The sequence below is a fragment of the Phytophthora cinnamomi genome (assembly GCF_018691715.1).
Source record: "Phytophthora cinnamomi strain GKB4 chromosome Unknown Contig47, whole genome shotgun sequence".
Taxonomy (NCBI): Eukaryota; Oomycota; class Peronosporomycetes; order Peronosporales; family Peronosporaceae; genus Phytophthora; species Phytophthora cinnamomi.
Window position 1 is genome coordinate 216517 of NW_027150980.1, and position 18364 is coordinate 234880.

Consider the following 18364-nt stretch of genomic DNA (forward strand, 5'->3'; position numbering starts at 1 on the left):
TCATACCAGTTTATGATGTATTGTGAATGCATCTTGTACAAATCTGATTTGGAAGGGATTGATTACATACAAATCTTTCAAATGTGAAACTGTATATTTGGATATTATTGTCAAATCGATCACTTCCATTGTGATCTTGAATGGAATTTGACGGGATCGAGCAGTGTTACCTCTCAAATGCTATTGGAAACCCCTGAGGAGGTAAGTCGCGAAGGGAGACTTGTTGTTCCCACCTCGCACGGCACCACTTTGGCATAAAACGGGCGAGTACCGAAAGCGGTGTACAAAAGGTGTAGGAGATTGACTACAGCGGAGAGCAAAGCGGAGTCGAGCTTTTGGTGTTTTTGCGGTGATTTGCGCGCCACGGACTCAGAGCTGATCGAGACTTTAGTGCTCGCGTATCGTCGTTTGAGCTCGACGAGAGAACTGCAGGCTTGCCGCTGGGGAGCCGAGCGCGAGAGTGCTGAATTATTGGCGAATGGTAGGTAATGCGCGTGGCGCACTAACATTAGCACGTGAGCATCAGGTGCGCCCACTCTTCCGACCTGCCGGGTCACAACAACGCTCCAGCAGGTTGTGACCCACAACATTTGTCAGCGTAGCGAAACAAGGCAGCTGCTTTTGTCCTTGTCTGTAGAATCACCTGCGACTCAGAAGAGCGAAAAAGGAGGCTAACCCAGTGGCAGCGTCCGAAACCACAGTTACCGTACTTGTACTCCCTCGCCGACAAAAGCTTTCGTTTTAACGAGTGCGTTGCCGGTTGTCCGCACGCGAGCTGCAGTCGACGGATGTGCCGGGCTCTGGCTCTGACCAACATCCTTTGAAATTGATATTTAGTCGAGAGACGGCGTTTAACATAATATGCTAATCAAAGCCTGCACGCACAATAAATACCGAGATTCCACTCCATGCAGAGTTGAGAAGGGAAATGCGGTGTGGGCTTTTGGATGGTGGAAAATTGGCGGGATCTCGGTGTCGCGCGCGTGTACGCACGTTTTGACAAATGTGTCAAGTCGATTGAATTTTCCCAAAATTTAAAACATTTTGGGTCTCAGCTGAATAGTGTAGCGCAGCGTCTCCGTTGCCGGAGCATCGATGCAGGCGCTTCATTACATATGTACGCAGTCGCAGCATGGTACTCGTCTCCATGTTCGTTGCTTTAGTCTGTACATGTATATTGTTACATGTAGCGGGTCTCGACCGCGGTTTCGCCTCGGTAGGAGAGGCGCAGTGACGTGCGCAATGCCCAACCTGACACTGGTGATCGCGCGCCTAAACCCTTGGCGAGCGCAGCAGATGGCTCCGCTTTGTCCGCGTGTGCAGCGGCTCCCATGGAGCTAGTCGCAGCTGCTTTCTCTGCGGGTGGCAAAACATCCTCACTTCAACTCGCGGCAGGTCTTGTCGGCATCGGCAACGGGATCCGCTGCTGGTATGACGATGATACAGGTACACAAATTAATCCAGCCAAACAGACCATGGCCACTTACAACTGCCACTCGATTTCTCGGCGCCGCGATGCAAATCAGCAGCAACATCCTGTGTCGAGTCAGCTCTCAGCTCTCAGCGTGGCGGCAACGGCAACGGCAACGGCAACAACGGTCCGACGATGCGTTTCGTCCGTCGAAAGCACAACAACAAAAAAACGGGTAGTGTACACAATGTATCCATCTCGATTTGACTGCACCCTAATCATTGGCACCGATGGACGCTGAGGCGAGGACGCTGCTCGAGGAGCTCCGCGCGGCGCAGGAGGAGCACGCGCGCGCGCTCCAAGCCGCGAACCAGGTCCACGAGACGCTCGACTATGCACGCAAGGAGTACGAGGACGCGCGCGCCGCGGAGAAGCGCAGCGAGGACGAGCTGGTAAGAGCGGCGGAAGCGCTGGCTCAAGGTCTCCAAAGCCTCGACCTTAGCGCCGCTGCCAGCGAGCTGCAGTCGCCCACGCCTCGAGTGGCAGACTCGCTGGTGGAGTACCACGCCAACATCGGCTGCTATCAGTGCTACTTGTTCCTAGAGAGTCACAGAGACGACGAGAAGGAAGAAGAAGCGACTCATGCTTTTGACGTCGCGCAGCTTGGCGTCCGCGTGCAATTCCCACGTGTGGAGCTCACGCACAGGTCCAGCAATAGCGAAGATGAAGTGGACGTTGTGTGGGGCACGGAGATCGAGCGCAACGTGGACGTCTCGCAGTGCGTCGTGGAAGACAAAGACGACCACTGGTACCTGAGACTCCCGATCCGGTCGAGCGACAAGCAGCCGCTCGGAGGCTTCTCGTCCTTCACGCAGGTGTCGCCTATTGAGTTAAGGCCGGAGAGTTATGGATCGGTGTGTTGTCGCGGGTGCAGCGCGCTGCTGCTTGGTGGAGGAGGAGGAGATGCCATCGAGAAGGTGCTGCCGCTGCCATCGGCGAACTGGATGGACATGTTCGACTTCTGGGGGGCTGGCATTGGGGCCTTTGAGCACATTCCGCGTGACGATATTCACGCGCAGCGGCGGCGAGTGCTGGTTGGAGAGTCGTACGTGCTGGTGCACGGCAGTGATTTGGTGGATGAAGCCACGGTGGCGAATCACGAGGACAATGTGGCGGTTGCGCCAGGGGATAACGCGAAGGAGGAGCGTGAGTGGAGGCCGTTGGCTTGTGCTACTTGCTCGGAGCGAGTTGGTTTGTGCAGTGTCGAGCAACCAGACACTGTTCGACTGCACAAGCACCTGGTCGTTGCTCACCGGCGGGTGGAAGCTGCGGTTAAGGGCAGCGCTGGGCAAGAGGAGGATAACGTTTTTGGCAAGTACACCATCGACAGCATTTTGAGCGCCAAGCTGCTGGAGATGGCGGATTCGGATGGCATCTTCCGCTTCGTCTTGACGTCGTCGAACGGCAAGCATGCTCACGGTCTGACGTGTGGAAAAGAGGGCAGCCATCCCCCTCCAGCGCCTGCTGCACCCACCGACTCCCAGTCCACCGAATTGCAGTTGCAGCTGCTGAGCTGGGAGACGATGATCAAGCAGAAGGATGCCAGCAAGTTTCGCCGCGTCCTGAAAGTGCTCTATGGTCCTCGCCAGCCGATGCCCGCGATTCCAGGTCTTTTGCCGTCGCACGAGGTTACTTTGCCACCAGCGATGTGTCTGTCTATCGCGCAGCGCCTTCAACGCAGTTCAACATTGCTGCCGTCTTCGCTGCGCACGTTCAACCGCATGAACGTCGGCTACCTCTTCGCTTAATTAACGAGGTCATCCCGCTGGACGTACGCACCATGTCAATAGTAACCATGAGCACGTATCAAATGCAAAAACTAACTGTATTATTCCTACACGTCAGCAGGACGCGTTCGCACCGAGCTGCAATACGCTTGTTTACTTGGAGGGCGCCCAATAGTCCATGATGTCCAGCGCCACCTCGCAGCTCTCGCGCACAACCTGCACGTCGTCCTTGAGGTAGTGCTTCAGGATCTCCTCGCACTCCGTGGTGCCAATGGCGCCCAGCGCCTCGGCGGCCTCGTGGCGCACCATGCGGTGCTCGCTCTCGTCCAGTAGCACCTTCTTGAGCGCCGGCACGGTCACGGGGTTCTCCATCTGGCCCATGACGTAGGCCACCTCGTGCTTGAAGAGCGCATTCGGGTCGGCGAAGGCCTCGGCCAGCGCCAGCGCCGCCTCCTCCGTGTTGCGGTTGCGCAGCGAGAACATGGCTCGGTACTTGGCGAACATGTCGCCGTCGTGGTCCAGCAGCACCTTGCGCAGCTCGGCCGTGGCCACGGTCTTCTCGGCGGCGGGGGCCGGGTCCTCGGACAGGTACGGGTTGCGGTCCACCTCTCCCTCCTGGATCTCGCCCCGGGCCTTGGCCAGCTTGTACTTGACCAGGCTGGCTGCCAGCTTGCACGTGTCCGAGACCTCGGGCGCGGCGTCGGCGCTGAACTTCTCCAGCACGGGCAGCGACTGCGCGGCGCCGATGGCGCCCAGCGCCTCGGCCGCCTCGTGGCGCACCATGCCGTCGTCCGACGCGTCCGCCAGCACCTGGTGCAGCGTGTCGCAGGCCTCCTCGCGCTGGAACTGGCCGATGACGTAGGCCAGCTCGTGGCGCATGAGCTCCGAGTCCTTGCGGTTCAGCAGCGCCGTGAGCAGCACCTGCAGGTCCTCCAGGCCGCCGCGCGAGCGCAGGTAGAAGATGGCGCGCGTGCGCTTGCCCACGGGCTCCTGCAGGTCCAGCAGCGCGTCGCGCAGGCGCTCGAAGCTTGGCGTCGTGTCCACGGCCTCGGAGGCGGAGATGGTCTCGGTCACGGCGGAGTGCGACGGCATTGCTGGGCTTTGACTGGGAATGGAAATGGCTACGCACGTCGGGACTGGCCGCCAGTCAAAAAACGCGTTTAAATAAAAACGCGGTAAGAAAATGTATAGAAAAAGTAAAGTGCCACGGGCCAATGAGGGAGCAGAAGCAATGTGATTGGCTGGTTCTGGGTTGGGTAGACTTGGTGTGCACGTTGAAGTGGGCGCAACGAGACCATTGTCGTTGACTACGAGAAATCTGCGTTAGAACAGTATTAATATCTGGGAGAATGGGGTGTCGATATATGGACTGAAGAGGCGCAGATTTAAGTCCGGTGGCTCTGTAAATAACCGTCCATGCTGTGCAGTCGCGCATTCGCACACTTTTAGCTAGCTGAACGCAGTGCAGTTCCTCGCTCACTTTGGTACTCGAGAGGATGGCCTCCGTCTCGCTGCGCACGTCGCTCGGCAGCCACCGGCACTCGCTCGGTGATTCGTGCATCGACCTGTACGCGGAGCGGGTCATGATCCCGCGCATCTCGCTGCTGTCGCTGCTGGCGGGGCTCTCGGTGCTCTCCGCCCTACTCGCTCGTCACCGTCGCCAGCGACGCACGCGCCAATTGGCCAAGTTGCTGCGTGAAAAGGTCGTGCTCGAGGACTTGGCCGTCCCGGGCGACGGCGACGGCGACGAGCTCTCCTCTCGGAAGCGCTGGTTCGCGTGCTTCCTGGCCACGAGCGTGGCGTGGGTCACCGTCTTCCTCTGCACGTTCAACTCGTCCACCGCCATCGCGTCCACGTCCATGAGCGCGGCGCAGGCGCGGCCGCGCATCGTCTTCAGCTTCACCACGACGCCCAGAGGCATCGACGAGATGCAGCCCACGGTGGACGCGCTGGTGCGCCAGGAGGGCGACGGCTTCGACGCCGTGTACGTCATTGTGCCCCGGACGTACCGGGACAAGGCCGTCCAGATCCCAGAGTGGCTGCTGGACGAAAGGACCAAGATGAACCAGACCGACTTCCGCGGGATCAGCTTCGCCACGGGGGCGAGTCCGTACCACGACAAGTTGAGGCTCATCGTGCTGGACACGGACTTCGGACCCGCCAGCAAGGTGCTCGGCACGCTGCTGGTGGAGCAGGACCCGGACACCATCATCGTGTACGGAGACGACGACCGCATCTACCCCACGCAGCTGTGCGAGCGCGCGCTGCACTACACGCACAAGTTCCCGGACGACGCCATCGCGGTGCTGGGCGGCTGGATCTCGGCGGAGGACGACTTGTACTGCGGCCGCAGCCTCGCGGTCGGGGTGAACAGCGTGTCGTTTGTGGGGGGAGCTGGCGGCGTTGCGGTGAAGCGGAAGTTCTTCGGACTCGGGGAGGCGACGATGCCGGCGTTCGAGGTCGCGAACATGTCCAAGGCGTGCTTCCTGGGGGACGACTACTATTTGTCGCACTTGCTGAGTCGGAACGGAGTGCAGCGACGACTTGTGTCGGACAGCTGCTGGAACATCGAGTCGCTCACGGAGTCGTTCTCCCATGGAGGACTATCGTACGCGCCGTCGGAACACCCGGGCGGAGCCAACGTGGAGCACTACCAGCAGTGCATTCGTGAGCTGGGAAAGGATCACGATCTCTCTCGCGACGGTGAGTTTGGTTCCTTTTTCATGTTCGTGTTTTCGCATACGTGGGGGATATTCCGAGGATTGCAGAATCTCTGCTTCAGCGGTGAATTCGTGTCGTGCTGATGGAGACTATAACATTATGCAATAGCACCCGTGCTTGCCAACAAAGTATGGTTTTGAAAAGACAAACTTTTATTTGTGCCTGACCTTTTGTCGACCTGACAAGTACTGTATGTATGGAATCGCAAATATCACAGTGCTTGGGCAAGTTGAGGTGCGAGCTGAATCAAGAGCTGGGCAATCGCCGTTTACGAATACATGTAGCGCGTACAGTTATCACTAGAGAAAAATAACCACGCGCAAATGTAGGGATGTGCGCGGTCGTCGTACACCATTATTTTTGTTGTCGCTGGCTCGCTTCCTGCGGCGACCAAAGTAACTCATCTCAAATAGCAATACATGTTGTTTCATCTCCAATGACCCGAATAAACTAAAGCGCTTAATCAAGGGCGAAAAATAGAGCGTTGTTGATCAGGTAGCTAATCTCGACTAGCATGTTTTCGGTGGCACCGCCAGCACCAAAAATATATATCTGCAGGTAATAAGCACCGAAAGCAACGCGAAACGAATCACTCGCTCGCAGAACAAAGATTATTTCCCGGTAACTTCGACATCAGGATTATTCTGATGCCGTAGTTCTCAATTTTTGGGTTTGTATTGAATCAAAGCAATCAGCCACGTTCGCTGGTTACCAGTATTGTACTGCCAAAATAGTTGAATCCAGGCATCGGGGGCATTTACTCCTAGAGAACTCAGGGCCTCAGGATTGCCAGCACCAATCTGACCTCACGCCGACATACACCTTTTACTGTAGCCAGCAGCCACCGCACGCATTCTCACTTTCTGTGAAAAGTTGATTGAAGATTATGCCCACGATACATGTAGGATGCGCACTGGATTTGAGTATACAAAGGGGAAAAAAATACCTGGACACGTTTGCCGGCGCCTTTTCAATTCTGTAAGTGTACAGGTATAACACCAGTATGTAAGGTATGTACTGGGCTAGTACTTGAATACAATGTATTTACATGTCATGTAAACCTTCATGAAACGAGGTTTGGCCGCCAATTCGACCACACGTATCCTCCTGGCGACGAACCTCCCGCTAGACGCGCGCGCCCAATGCTGTACATGTTCGTTCGCATCCGGTGATGTCCAAGTATCCTATGTAAACTTATGTCGCTGGCAGGTGCGTAGATGCAGATCGCCGCCCCGCTCACGATTATGGCATTGGCGATTGCGTATGGGGCACAACGTGATTAGTAAAGCTTCATGCCAACGACTTGTGCGACCAAGCTACTTGTACTTGGTTCAAGTGGCTTGGCTCCGAACTTGACGAGAGTCTCGTCAAAACTCTCATTCGCAAACCTTCTCAGCACTCCACAAGTGCAACATTCTCCAATTTCAGCCAAGCTCCACCATGCCTCGCATTGTCATCGTCGGTGGCGGCCCCGCGGGTATTTCCGCTGCCCAGGCCCTGGCCAAGAACCTCACTCCCAACGACGGTACGGAGGTGGTTGTCTTCGAGAAGAGCAAGTACTACTACCACGCAGTCGGCACGCCCCGCGCTGTGGTGGATGCTGCCTACACCAACAAGCTCTTCGTGCCGTACGATAATGCGATCCCTGCCGAGGCTCGGTCCTTTGTCAAGATCGAGCGCGCCATCGTGACGCGCATCACGCCTGGCAATGAGGTCGAGTACACGCCTATTGGCAACGACGACGAAATGGTCGCGGGCCCGGTGAAGCGTTTGAGTTACGACTACTTGGTTGTGGCCACGGGAAGCACGTACACGGTGCCCATGAAGCAGCCCAAGGACGACTTCAAGCGCTCCACGACCGAGCTCATGATGGTGGAGGTGCGCGAGCAGATCGAAAATGCCCAAAGCATTCTAGTCGTGGGCGGTGGCGCGACTGGCGCTAGTGTGGCTGGCGAGATCAAGTCCAAGTTCCCGAACAAGAGCGTGACGCTCCTCGAAGGCAAGGACAAACTGATGGGTGGTGAAAACGTGCGCGAGAAGTTCAGTGCTCGCCTGCTGAAGTTTTTGCTGCGCCTGAATGTCAACGTGGTGCTGGGCGAGCGTCTGACGGAGCGTCTGAACGGCAACACGTACGAGCATCGCACGCTGCGTACCGACAAGGGCCGTGAGCTCGTGTCAGATATTCAGCTGCTATGTGGCGGCTTCAGCCCGACTACGGAGCTTATCAAGGAGCTGGACGGAAGCCTGGTGACTCCCCAGGGTCTCATCAAGGTGAACGGCAAGCTGCAGCTGGACAACATGCGCTACTCGAACATCTACGCGCTGGGTGACGCGAACAACAACTCGGCGCCTAAGCACATGTGGTTCGCCAGCCAGCAGGGCACGCACCTCGGCAAGGAGCTCGCGCTGGTGGCGCGTAAGACGCAGACGAGCGTGGCCAAGGACTTCCCCAAGGTGGAGGTGGTGCCTTCAATGGTGCCGCTGGGCCCGAACGGCGGTGTGTCCCAGCTGCCTCTCTTCGGCGGGGTGGTCGTCGGGAACTTCGTCACCCGAACGTTCAAGTCGAAGGAGTACTTCGCCAGCTTCGCCTGGAAGAACCTGAACGCGGAGGTCCCGAACTAAGCAGAATTAGGGCATGTAGAACACCAGTGTATCGTTACCATGAATTTCATTTTTTTTTTTTAAATCGTTGATGTGAGCTTCCCTACCGGAGTGAAAGAGGTGTAGTACCACCGTGCGAGAAACCTCAGACACTTCTCTACTGTCTCCGATGCAACACTGCTAGCACTACGAGAAGGTTTACTACGAAATCTTTGGAAATCCAACACCAAGCAACAAAGAAAAAAAAGGAAGTAAATATTAATGCATGAATAACGCAATTGCTAGCCATGCGTTCAACACCAGCTGCAACGAATCCGTGTAAATACCACTGGACTCCAAATAAGATCGGGTCTCGAGAACGCTGTCTGCTTCTACTTGTCTTTGGTTTGCCGACCACCAACAGCCTCATTCCCTGTTTTGTCTCCCAACAAGCAACCCCAACATGGCACCATCGTTGATGGCAACTGTCTGCACGGCGCTCTGGTCCGCCGTCTCCTCATTCCAGCTACATGTAGCAAAGCCTTTTTACTCTTGCCGGTATACCACACACGTCCTTTCTCGGCTTCTTTTTTTTTGTCTGCGGTGAGTTCTCACAGTTCTGTGTCCAGGTTCTCGCCTACCACCGATCCCAAGCAGAACGAAGCAGCTTCCACCGACAGCGACGACGAATGGGGCATCGTGCATGCCCCGAAGGTCCATTCAGCACGCCCCCAACCAAGTCGTGTCCACCTGAACAGTACGTCTCACGGCATCGAAGTGTCCCTCGTTTTATCCGTCGCAGCCTGCCATCGAGCTCCCTCTAACCTTCGACTCCAGCGGTCTCAAGTCACTTGGACGTTTTCAACAGTATCAACGCTGTACCCGCGCTGCTCTCTTGTGTTTGTTCAAGTCCCCGCATTCGCCTTAGGTCTTGTTATGCTGTCTCAACTTGACGCTTATGTGATGGACCGCTTGGAGCTTGCGGCTCGACGCCACGTGGAATGGACGAAGGGCAGTACACTTACTCCCTCACCGCGTATCACTCCAGTGGCAGCCAACGCATCGGGGATAGCGACCACGCCACTACCGGTCAGGACTGACGAGTCTGCTGCGAAGGCCACCCAGCAAAATACCACATCTAGAAACAGTTATACCCGCGCCATCCTGAGAGACCACGAGCTTACAGCCCGGTCTCATCATCGACCCTGTCAGAGCAATGGAGATCAACGGCACACTTTTCAAGCTGGGTGTGCGCCGCTCAATAAGATGAAGAGAACGCGACTGCCGCGGATGCAACGATTTACTGCTGAAGCGCGCTACATGAACTATGAACAGTCGGTTTCATACACTCGCAGGCGTCAGGTGAACATCGAGCGTCGGCGAGTATTACAATCACTGTCGACAACGAATCCAGTTGACAGTAGATGTGTTTCCAGACCAGCCAGACGGTCAGACCGCAAGCATTTAGCGACACCATAACGAGGTTCACCGACACAGACACCAACTAAAAGTGGCAGCATGAATCCACTACAAAGATCAACCACTGCCAGATCTCCAAATCGTCGGTGCGAGTCACGCAAATCCTATTTACCGGTATTCGTCGAAAGTGTTGTCGGGAACCCATTAATTAATTTCGTTCTTGGAGTCTCGAACGCGATCAAAGCGCACCTCGAGCTTACACCTTTTCAAAATGCCGATTCCGGCACAAATGGTCACTGTCGCTGGGGGCAAACGTCTTGCAGAAGAAGTACTAGTATGCCAAAATACGACACTCAATCACATACTTAAAGGCGACGAAGAAACCCCAGTGTGGCGACAACGGATCGGTGTTCTCGATGCTATTAGTGTCATCAAAACACGGCACGAAATCGTCACTCAAGAACAAATTCCGCAAGCCCCGAAATATCCCCCACACGTGCGAGAACACGAAGAAGGAACCAAATTCGCCGTCATGTGAAAGATCTTGTTCCTTGCCTAACTCTCGTATGCACTGCTGATAGTGCTCCACATTGGCCCCTCCCGGGTGTTCTGCCTTGGACATGTTCGCGACCTCGAACGCCGGCATCGTCGCCTCCCCGAGTCCGAAGAACTTCCGCTTCACCGCAACGCCGCCAGCTCCCCCCACAAACGACACGCTGTTCACCCCGACCGCGAGGCTGCGGCCGCAGTACAAGTCGTCCTCCGCCGAGATCCAGCCGCCCAGCACCGCGATGGCGTCGTCCGGGAACTTGTGCGTGTAGTGCAGCGCGCGCTCGCACAGCTGCGTGGGGTAGATGCGGTCGTCGTCTCCGTACACGATGATGGTGTCCGGGTCCTGCTCCACCAGCAGCGTGCCGAGCACCTTGCTGGCGGGTCCGAAGTCCGTGTCCAGCACGATGAGCCTCAACTTGTCGTGGTACGGACTCGCCCCCGTGGCGAAGCTGATCCCGCGGAAGTCGGTCTGGTTCATCTTGGTCCTTTCGTCCAGCAGCCACTCTGGGATCTGGACGGCCTTGTCCCGGTACGTCCGGGGCACAATGACGTACACGGCGTCGAAGCCGTCGCCCTCCTGGCGCACCAGCGCGTCCACCGTGGGCTGCATCTCGTCGATGCCTCTGGGCGTCGTGGTGAAGCTGAAGACGATGCGCGGCCGCGCCTGCGCCGCGCTCATGGACGTGGACGCGATGGCGGTGGACGAGTTGAACGTGCAGAGGAAGACGGTGACCCACGCCACGCTCGTGGCCAGGAAGCACGCGAACCAGCGTTTTCTCGAAGTGAGTTCATCGCCATGGGGCGAAATCGATGCCTCCAGCACGACCTTCTCGGGAAAAGGCTCGTTTAAATGGCGAACCTGTGGCTGTCGTCGCCGGCGACGGTGTCGAATGGGCAGAATGGACATTGCCGTGATTCCGGCCAACAAAAAGCTGAGAAAAACCCGGGGGATCATGATCTTCTCGGCGTAGAGGTCGATGCAGGCATCGCCGAGCGAGTGTTTATTGCTGCCGAGTGATGTGCGCAGCGTGGCGGCCATGGTCGACTTGGCTGTGCGCTTGGTGCCGGTATACGGCGAATAAGTGGAAGCCGGTCGAGCAGCGGGCAGTTATGGAAGGGTTCTTGACTTAAACTTGTAATGGGTGCCGCCGCTTCGTGGCCAGAGGTGCCAGCCCGACTGTGCGGAGGTGAATGGCGAATCTACTAGCAATGGCTCGAGCAGCTCTAATCCCGTCGTTCTTCTCGTGTGGGAAGCAGGACTATTTCACGGGACGGGATATTCTGTCCCCGGCAACACGTTTTGCTGATGATGGTGCTGTTCTCATCACTGTCACTCGTGTTTGTACATGAAATGAGATGCCTCTCGCTTCGTGAGAAATTGTTCGTTTGTCTTGCTTCTAATGACGATATTCATGCACAATGGATAAGAATGCTCAATTTAATTAGAAATAAAAGAAACCACACGAAGTAGTTTTGTATCGCAACCAAGTTTCGGGTCTCGTAAACAAAAATTAAGATCTCTTACTTCGTGTACCACGATGGTTTTGGCAAATTGGTTCCAGTACAATTTTTTTTCGAGAGAAGCAATAGTGCAGCAAGAGGGGCATTTGTTTTGCACGTGCCTCTTTTACTTGGAGTACTGTGTGGTGGAGACATGGATCGCTTGTCCTACAACCTGGAAATTGGCTTGTTAATTAAGCTCATAAAGCTCATATTGGCAGTACTGCACATGCAACCAGCCAGTAGACACGGACTCAGCCTAGACGCTCCTTCACGCTACATAGCGTGGTCTACTGTCTATACTGTAGTATCATCACCAGTGTATAAAATGAGGTGGACGATGACGACGACGGTGACTTCTTGTCGGCAGTGATGATTTTATTTGTAAAGATTGCTATCAGAAATGCGTAACATGGATCCGCAGCGGTCCTGAACAAAATAAACAAAATATGCTTCCTTCGGTATCCGCTGCTCAACACTTGTATTCTTAGTTTGTGCCAGTCGCATCGTCGTCGCGGTCTCCAACGCAGCAAAAACCGAGGTGGCGTTCCCGAACGCCGCAAAGTCACTGATTCTCGCGCCTACCACAACCACTTTGCCCGCGCAAATGCTATCTGCGTGACGACACGTGAGCTCATTGATGCTAGAGGTCACCTTAATTTGAGGAATGAGGATTGTACACGAGTGCGTTCATCGCCACGACATGGGAAGTCGCCGGCGAATTATCAAACATCGCTGAAATAAAAGAGTAAAAAGTGAAGCTCTTCTTTATTTACGTGAGTAGTTGTGCTTGACTTGAAGGCCTTACGCAACCGGGGTTGCTGCGGCCAGTGTGGGATTATCTTTGCTTGCGGTGTACCACGTGCGAGACTGTACGTGCGTTAGAGTGCCAACTTTGGGGTCAATTCGCCAGCGCAGAAGGATGACATTGAACGTGCGTAGAAACTTACGGGGCACCAATCTCGCAACCAGCAGCAGCATCACCGACGAAGCTTGGTAAATGTGTTCGCCGTAAAACAAATACCCCGTGAGAAGTGCCTCCACGGTGGTGCAACGCTTACCATTGTACATGACGTAGGCGATGTCGTCGCAATCGTGGAAAAGCTTGAAAGGCGCACCGATGCAGTGCTCCTCAAATGATGTGGGGTGCAAGTCATTGGTTTCGTACTTCTTACTTCGTGTGTTGTCGGCCGCTTTGATTTTCGGTGCGGGATTGCGTCGGCGCCGTTAAAACCTCGCTGTCCGTTAATCGACATTCGAGCAGACCGCACTGCGCTTTTGACCTTGGGACTCATCAGCTTTATGAAGAAAGAAGTGAGCACAGCGACGATCCCACGACTCACCGACAGTATCGTGACGAATGTAGGCAAGTTTACCGTGAAAAGTACGCAGGCATCGTTCAATCCGCAGTATTTCGCGCCCAGGGCAGACGTCTTGCGCAAAATCTCCGCGTTTTTCTCGATGATTGAGACGAGCGGTGTGTGCTGTACCCCGCAAAGCACTGCCGCGACAGTCGCCGTGATAATGATCTGCATAGTTTCCCACACAAGGCGGAAGTGCCGATCCAGTTGTTGGTCTCCCGAGCGGGCCTTCACCAAATTGATAAAAGAGTACGAGAAGGCGAAGTCAGGTTCGCGATCGACTCGGTCGTTAGCGTCCCTGTAGCGAATCCAAGCAAGTACAGGTCCGAGTTGAATACTAGATGGTAGGTGATCTGTGCAAGATAGACGACCTGCATTCGGCCATTCTGGCGGCGATATGCCCATATTTGCGTGAGTAGGACAGAGCGCTTGCTTGACATGATCTGATAAAGACTGATCACGCCCATAACAAGCATCTGCATGACGACCACCCCGGGCAAAACACTGATGCCGACTGTATCAGCGTATCGACTACGGAACGTGTTGAGATACATGGCGACACGATTAGGCTTCTCGGCTGTGATCTCGCTCACCCATTCCCACTGCGCGTCGAACTAGTTATGAATGCAGACGTCACTGGTGCTGCAGAGCGGTACATCGTCGGGAGACTGCACCATCAAACCATAAATTTCCCAATGCGTCGACATTGTGCACGTGTCTTCGATGTAGACACCTGAAGTGTTCACCTCGCGCACTCTACAACCGCCGTAGTAAGCCTGCAGTAGAGGTTCCAATACCGTGTCAGCTTTATACTTTGTATCTCCGGCTGCAACAACTCGAGAGATTGGCGCAAGACTGCTGGTGAAGCTGTACGGGAACAGTGTCAAGACCTCGGGAACGACTGTCAGCAAGTCTTTTCCTCCCGACCCGACAGCTAACTTCGAGTCCATGGCAATTTCACCCACGGGGACATTAGGGCGGCACTCAGTGTAGTCAGGGCCAACATTTACTACCACCGCGGGGATCTTGCCAAAATCGGCGCTACCAAACGTGGTCGGGAAGAAGAACAACCGAGCAGTGGCCATGATGCTCCACGTGGTGACGCACTCGTCAGCATTCTCCACACCCAACTCAAGCTCTTGCATCTGCTGCGGTGGGATACTGAGGTTCATTGTATTGATGACGTTCATGACTAGTTGAGGCGTTCCTGTCACTACGTTGGTGGTGGACTCCCCACTCGTTGCGACCGCTCTGGCAAATAGCTCCACCGGCGTCTAGCGCTTCACCACGAGTAATAGCCTCAGCACTCAGCGGGCTGAAATCGTACACTGTCCCGGTTGCAGCCTGACCAGCAAAGGCAGTGAATGCGGGTGCACTCGTCAGGGCCTCACCGTGGAAAGCCACGAACTTGAGCAGAACGATTTTGCATGGCACCAGCCATCGACAGATCATGTTCCGTGAACGAGAAAAAGCTGTTGCCAGAGGTGAGGACGGTGGCGTCGGAGCGGTAATTGGTAGCGGTAAACAGCAGTAACATCATAATGGGCGCCACAACAATCCTCCCCACCACGGCCAAGCATACGCCGACAACCGAAGGATGGAGCAGAGTTTTCCATGCCTGGCCCTTTCTTCGAAGGTGCTGTTGGCGAAATTATTCCGCACTCCAGTTCCCTGAGGTGTCGTCTCCGCCTGGATCTTTCATTTGGGTGATCTTCCGACTTGAATGACTTAAGTGTATCGACTTAACCCCCTCAGTGCTGGTTGCGAAATGTGGGAACAGGTCGTGTCAGCTCTGCGTTCCCTCCCCAGAGTTCTTATGATCCGATTTGGACTATCCTGTTCGGTTGGCTAGGTTTGGGAGATAACCGCAACTTTTCACCAACTGAGAAACGAGATAAGGGCGAGTCAAACTTGAAATTCTGGCGTTCGTTGGTTGGTTTACAAGTTTTTTGTATGAGTTTTGAATGGCAAGTCTGTCCAGGTAAGATGCGTAGAGAACTTTTATAGCCGTGACTGGTCTGACCAAAACTCTGATGAAACTGCCACGATCTTACAAAATCGGCGTTGCAGTCCATTTGAGGCACGGCTGTGAGCCGTTAGTGAGTTCCTACGTAGTTAGTTTACAGTACTTCACCGAACAATTCATTATGGTGAGGACGCTAACATAAATTCGTAGAGGAAAGCTATCTCGCGGTTGTTCTCACTGCAAGGTTGAGCCTCCTGCCTTACAAAAACGACTATAACTTCGCTTTTGCCAACTAAATATTCAATGAAGCGAATCAATACAAACTCACTTTTCAACCTTTTTTTTCTACCGTAGCATGAACTCCGTTGGTGCCACCAACAGAACCTGCTCTACTCCCAGTCTCAACTCCAAGTTCAGGCCTTACCACGCACAAATGTTGGTAGTTTTGTGCTGCATCGTCGTCGAGGTCTCCAGCACAGCAAAAGACGAAGTGGCTTTGTCCATCCCGAACGCCGCGAAGTCGCGGATCTGTCCCACGCGCGTGTTCACGACGACGGCTGTGCCCGTGCAGTTGTTATCTGTGTAGAAGGCGATCCTCGCCTGTCCGTCTGCAAAGGCCGACCCCGTGACTGGAATGCCCGACCATCTCGCCGAAGAAATAATGTCGCTGAGCTCGGAGCAGGGCATGTCATAGCAGAGGTTCCCCGCGGATACAGTGATGATGCGGCGCAGTCGCTTGAATTCAGGCTCCTTGTAGATCCGCAGCTCGGCGCTCATCGCAACCGCGCTTCCAACAATGTACGCGACTAGGAAGGTAGCGAAGAGAGCGAACGTGACGACTCGAGAGCTCATCAAAACAGGAAAGTTACACCGCTGTACTCGGCAATTTGAAGAGTGACCTGTCAAGTAGGATGTCCGCTTAGTTAATTTATGCGCGGTCCACCACTAGACTTGAATCCATTCTTCTGGTCCACCGGCATTTGCCCTCGCACAGCGTCAGCAGGCTAGAACTTCCAAACGAATTCCAGCACCACCCAACTTGGCACGGGCGTTCTGTTATAATCGATTCATATTATAAGCGCCCCTTACTAGTGAAAGCCCAAAGCTACCATTTACTGTACACGTGTGTGGGCTTGCATCAGCACGACACGAATTCGCCTCCGAAGTACAAACTGTGGAGGCCTCTCAAAACTCCCCACGCACGAGAAAACACGAACATGAAAAAGGAACCAAACTCACCGTCGCGAGAGAGATCGTGATCCTTTCCCAGCTCACGAATGCACTGCTGGTAGTGCTCCACGTTGGCTCCGCCCGGGTGTTCCGACGGCGCGTACGATAGTCCTCCATGGGAGAACGACTCCGTGAGCGACTCGATGTTCCAACAACTGTCCGACACAAGTCGTCGCTGGACTCCGCTCCGACTCAGCAAGTGCGACAAATAGTAGTCGTCCCCCAGGAAGCACGCCTTGGACATGTTCGCGACCTCGAACGCCGGCATCGTCGCCTCCCCGAGTCCGAAGAACTTCCGCTTCACCGCAACGCCGCCAGCTCCCCCCACAAACGACACGCTGTTCACCCCGACCGCGAGGCTGCGGCCGCAGTACAAGTCGTCCTCCGCCGAGATCCAGCCGCCCAGCACCGCGATGGCGTCGTCCGGGAATTTGTGCGTGTAGTGCAGCGCGCGCTCGCACAGCTGCGTGGGGTAGATGCGGTCGTCGTCTCCGTACACGATGATGGTGTCCGGGTCCTGCTCCACCAGCAGCGTGCCGAGCACCTTGCTGGCGGGTCCGAAGTCCGTGTCCAGCACGATGAGCCTCAACTTGTCGTGGTACGGACTCGCCCCCGTGGCGAAGCTGATCCCGCGGAAGTCGGTCTGGTTCATCTTGGTCCTTTCGTCCAGCAGCCACTCTGGGATCTGGACGGCCTTGTCCCGGTACGTCCGGGGCACAATGACGTACACGGCGTCGAAGCCGTCGCCCTCCTGGCGCACCAGCGCGTCCACCGTGGGCTGCATCTCGTCGATGCCTCTGGGCGTCGTGGTGAAGCTGAAGACGATGCGCGGCCGCGCCTGCGCCGCGCTCATGGACGTGGACGCGATGGCGGTGGACGAGTTGAACGTGCAGAGGAAGACGGTGACCCACGCCACGCTCGTGGCCAGGAAGCACGCGAACCAGCGCTTCCGAGAGGAGAGCTCGTCGCCGTCGCCGTCGCCCGGGACGGCCAAGTCCTCGAGCACGACCTTCTCACGCAGCAGCTTGGCCAATTGGCGCGTGCGCTGCGAGCGTCGCCGGCGGCGGTGGCGGATGAGCAGGGCGGAGAGCACCGAGAGCCCCGCCAGCAGCGACAGCAGCGAGATGCGCGGGATCATGACCCGCTCCGCGTACAGGTCGACGCACGCGTCGCCGAGCGAGTGGCCGCCGTTGCCGAGCGACGTGCGCAGCGAGCGCGACGGGGTCATGATGGACGCTTGGCTGCGAGTCTGCGAATGCTGCTGGACGGAGGGCGGCGCTGCTGGTGGAACGGCGTGAATCTCGAGGCTGTCGCACGCCTGAACGCCTCATGACGAACCCATGTGATGCGACAAGAGCGGATTGCACGTGAAAGATCAAGTCTGAACCTCACCACGCGCTAACTTTCCCCTTCCTGGATGGGATACCCTTGTTAAACCGATATATCAGTTTGGAAAAGGAGGGATTGAATGGTGGAAAAATGTTGATATTGGAAATATGATGCCTTGTTATTGGTAAATAGCCTGCGAGAATGATAGATGTAGGGTAAAATTGTAGAGTCGTACACATGTTGAAGTGGCCTGACCATCGCGGATGCCGTCTGGAAGTAATCATGCCTTCGGTTAGGTACGAAAAGCAGACTTTACTGGCGCTGCTGGTGGGAGATGGCTGCTGCTGGGCATTGTTGGTTTTGCCGTGCGCGTGCGGAGCATTTGCAGTGCTTCGCTGTAGGCCTCGTGCTCGTTAGCAGTGCATGTCGCCAACGTAGCGTCAAATCCGCATTGGACGCAGCCTGCGATTACGCGGCACCTTTCGATTTCCTTGCGATGGGAATGCTG

The 18364-nt window shown here is 55.5% G+C and overlaps 7 protein-coding genes across 7 annotated transcripts; 2 read left to right on the top strand and 5 right to left on the bottom strand.

Moving 5' to 3' along the window:
- Positions 1-1701: 1701 nt before the first annotated feature.
- IUM83_15859 (Ubiquitin-conjugating enzyme E2-binding protein) lies at positions 1702-3219 on the top strand (the record flags this gene model as incomplete). Its single annotated transcript, XM_067940702.1, has 1 exon — positions 1702-3219. One exon carries the CDS (start codon positions 1702-1704, stop codon positions 3217-3219), a length of 1518 nt encoding a protein of 505 aa, XP_067790330.1.
- A 132-nt stretch (positions 3220-3351) lies between these two features.
- IUM83_15860 (Deoxyhypusine hydroxylase) lies at positions 3352-4290 on the bottom strand (the record flags this gene model as incomplete). Its single annotated transcript, XM_067940703.1, has 1 exon — positions 3352-4290. One exon carries the CDS (start codon positions 4288-4290, stop codon positions 3352-3354), a length of 939 nt encoding a protein of 312 aa, XP_067790275.1.
- A 404-nt stretch (positions 4291-4694) lies between these two features.
- Positions 4695-6002, top strand: IUM83_15861 (Pentatricopeptide repeat-containing protein, chloroplastic; the record flags this gene model as incomplete). Its single annotated transcript, XM_067940704.1, has 1 exon — positions 4695-6002. One exon carries the CDS (start codon positions 4695-4697, stop codon positions 6000-6002), a length of 1308 nt encoding a protein of 435 aa, XP_067790276.1.
- Positions 6003-10249: 4247 nt separating this feature from the next.
- Positions 10250-11509, bottom strand: IUM83_15862 (Pentatricopeptide repeat-containing protein, chloroplastic; the record flags this gene model as incomplete). Its single annotated transcript, XM_067940705.1, has 1 exon — positions 10250-11509. One exon carries the CDS (start codon positions 11507-11509, stop codon positions 10250-10252), a length of 1260 nt encoding a protein of 419 aa, XP_067790319.1.
- A 2436-nt stretch (positions 11510-13945) lies between these two features.
- Positions 13946-14521, bottom strand: IUM83_15863 (putative transmembrane protein; the record flags this gene model as incomplete). The annotated part of the gene is made up of 1 exon (XM_067940706.1): positions 13946-14521. The coding sequence occupies one exon, from the start codon at positions 14519-14521 to the stop codon at positions 13946-13948; it is 576 nt and encodes a 191-aa protein (XP_067790274.1).
- Positions 14522-15717: 1196 nt separating this feature from the next.
- IUM83_15864 (uncharacterized protein) lies at positions 15718-16074 on the bottom strand (the record flags this gene model as incomplete). The annotated part of the gene is made up of 1 exon (XM_067940707.1): positions 15718-16074. One exon carries the CDS (start codon positions 16072-16074, stop codon positions 15718-15720), a length of 357 nt encoding a protein of 118 aa, XP_067790278.1.
- A 361-nt stretch (positions 16075-16435) lies between these two features.
- Positions 16436-17755, bottom strand: IUM83_15865 (Pentatricopeptide repeat-containing protein, chloroplastic; the record flags this gene model as incomplete). The annotated part of the gene is made up of 1 exon (XM_067940708.1): positions 16436-17755. The coding sequence occupies one exon, from the start codon at positions 17753-17755 to the stop codon at positions 16436-16438; it is 1320 nt and encodes a 439-aa protein (XP_067790279.1).
- Positions 17756-18364: the final 609 nt, after the last annotated feature.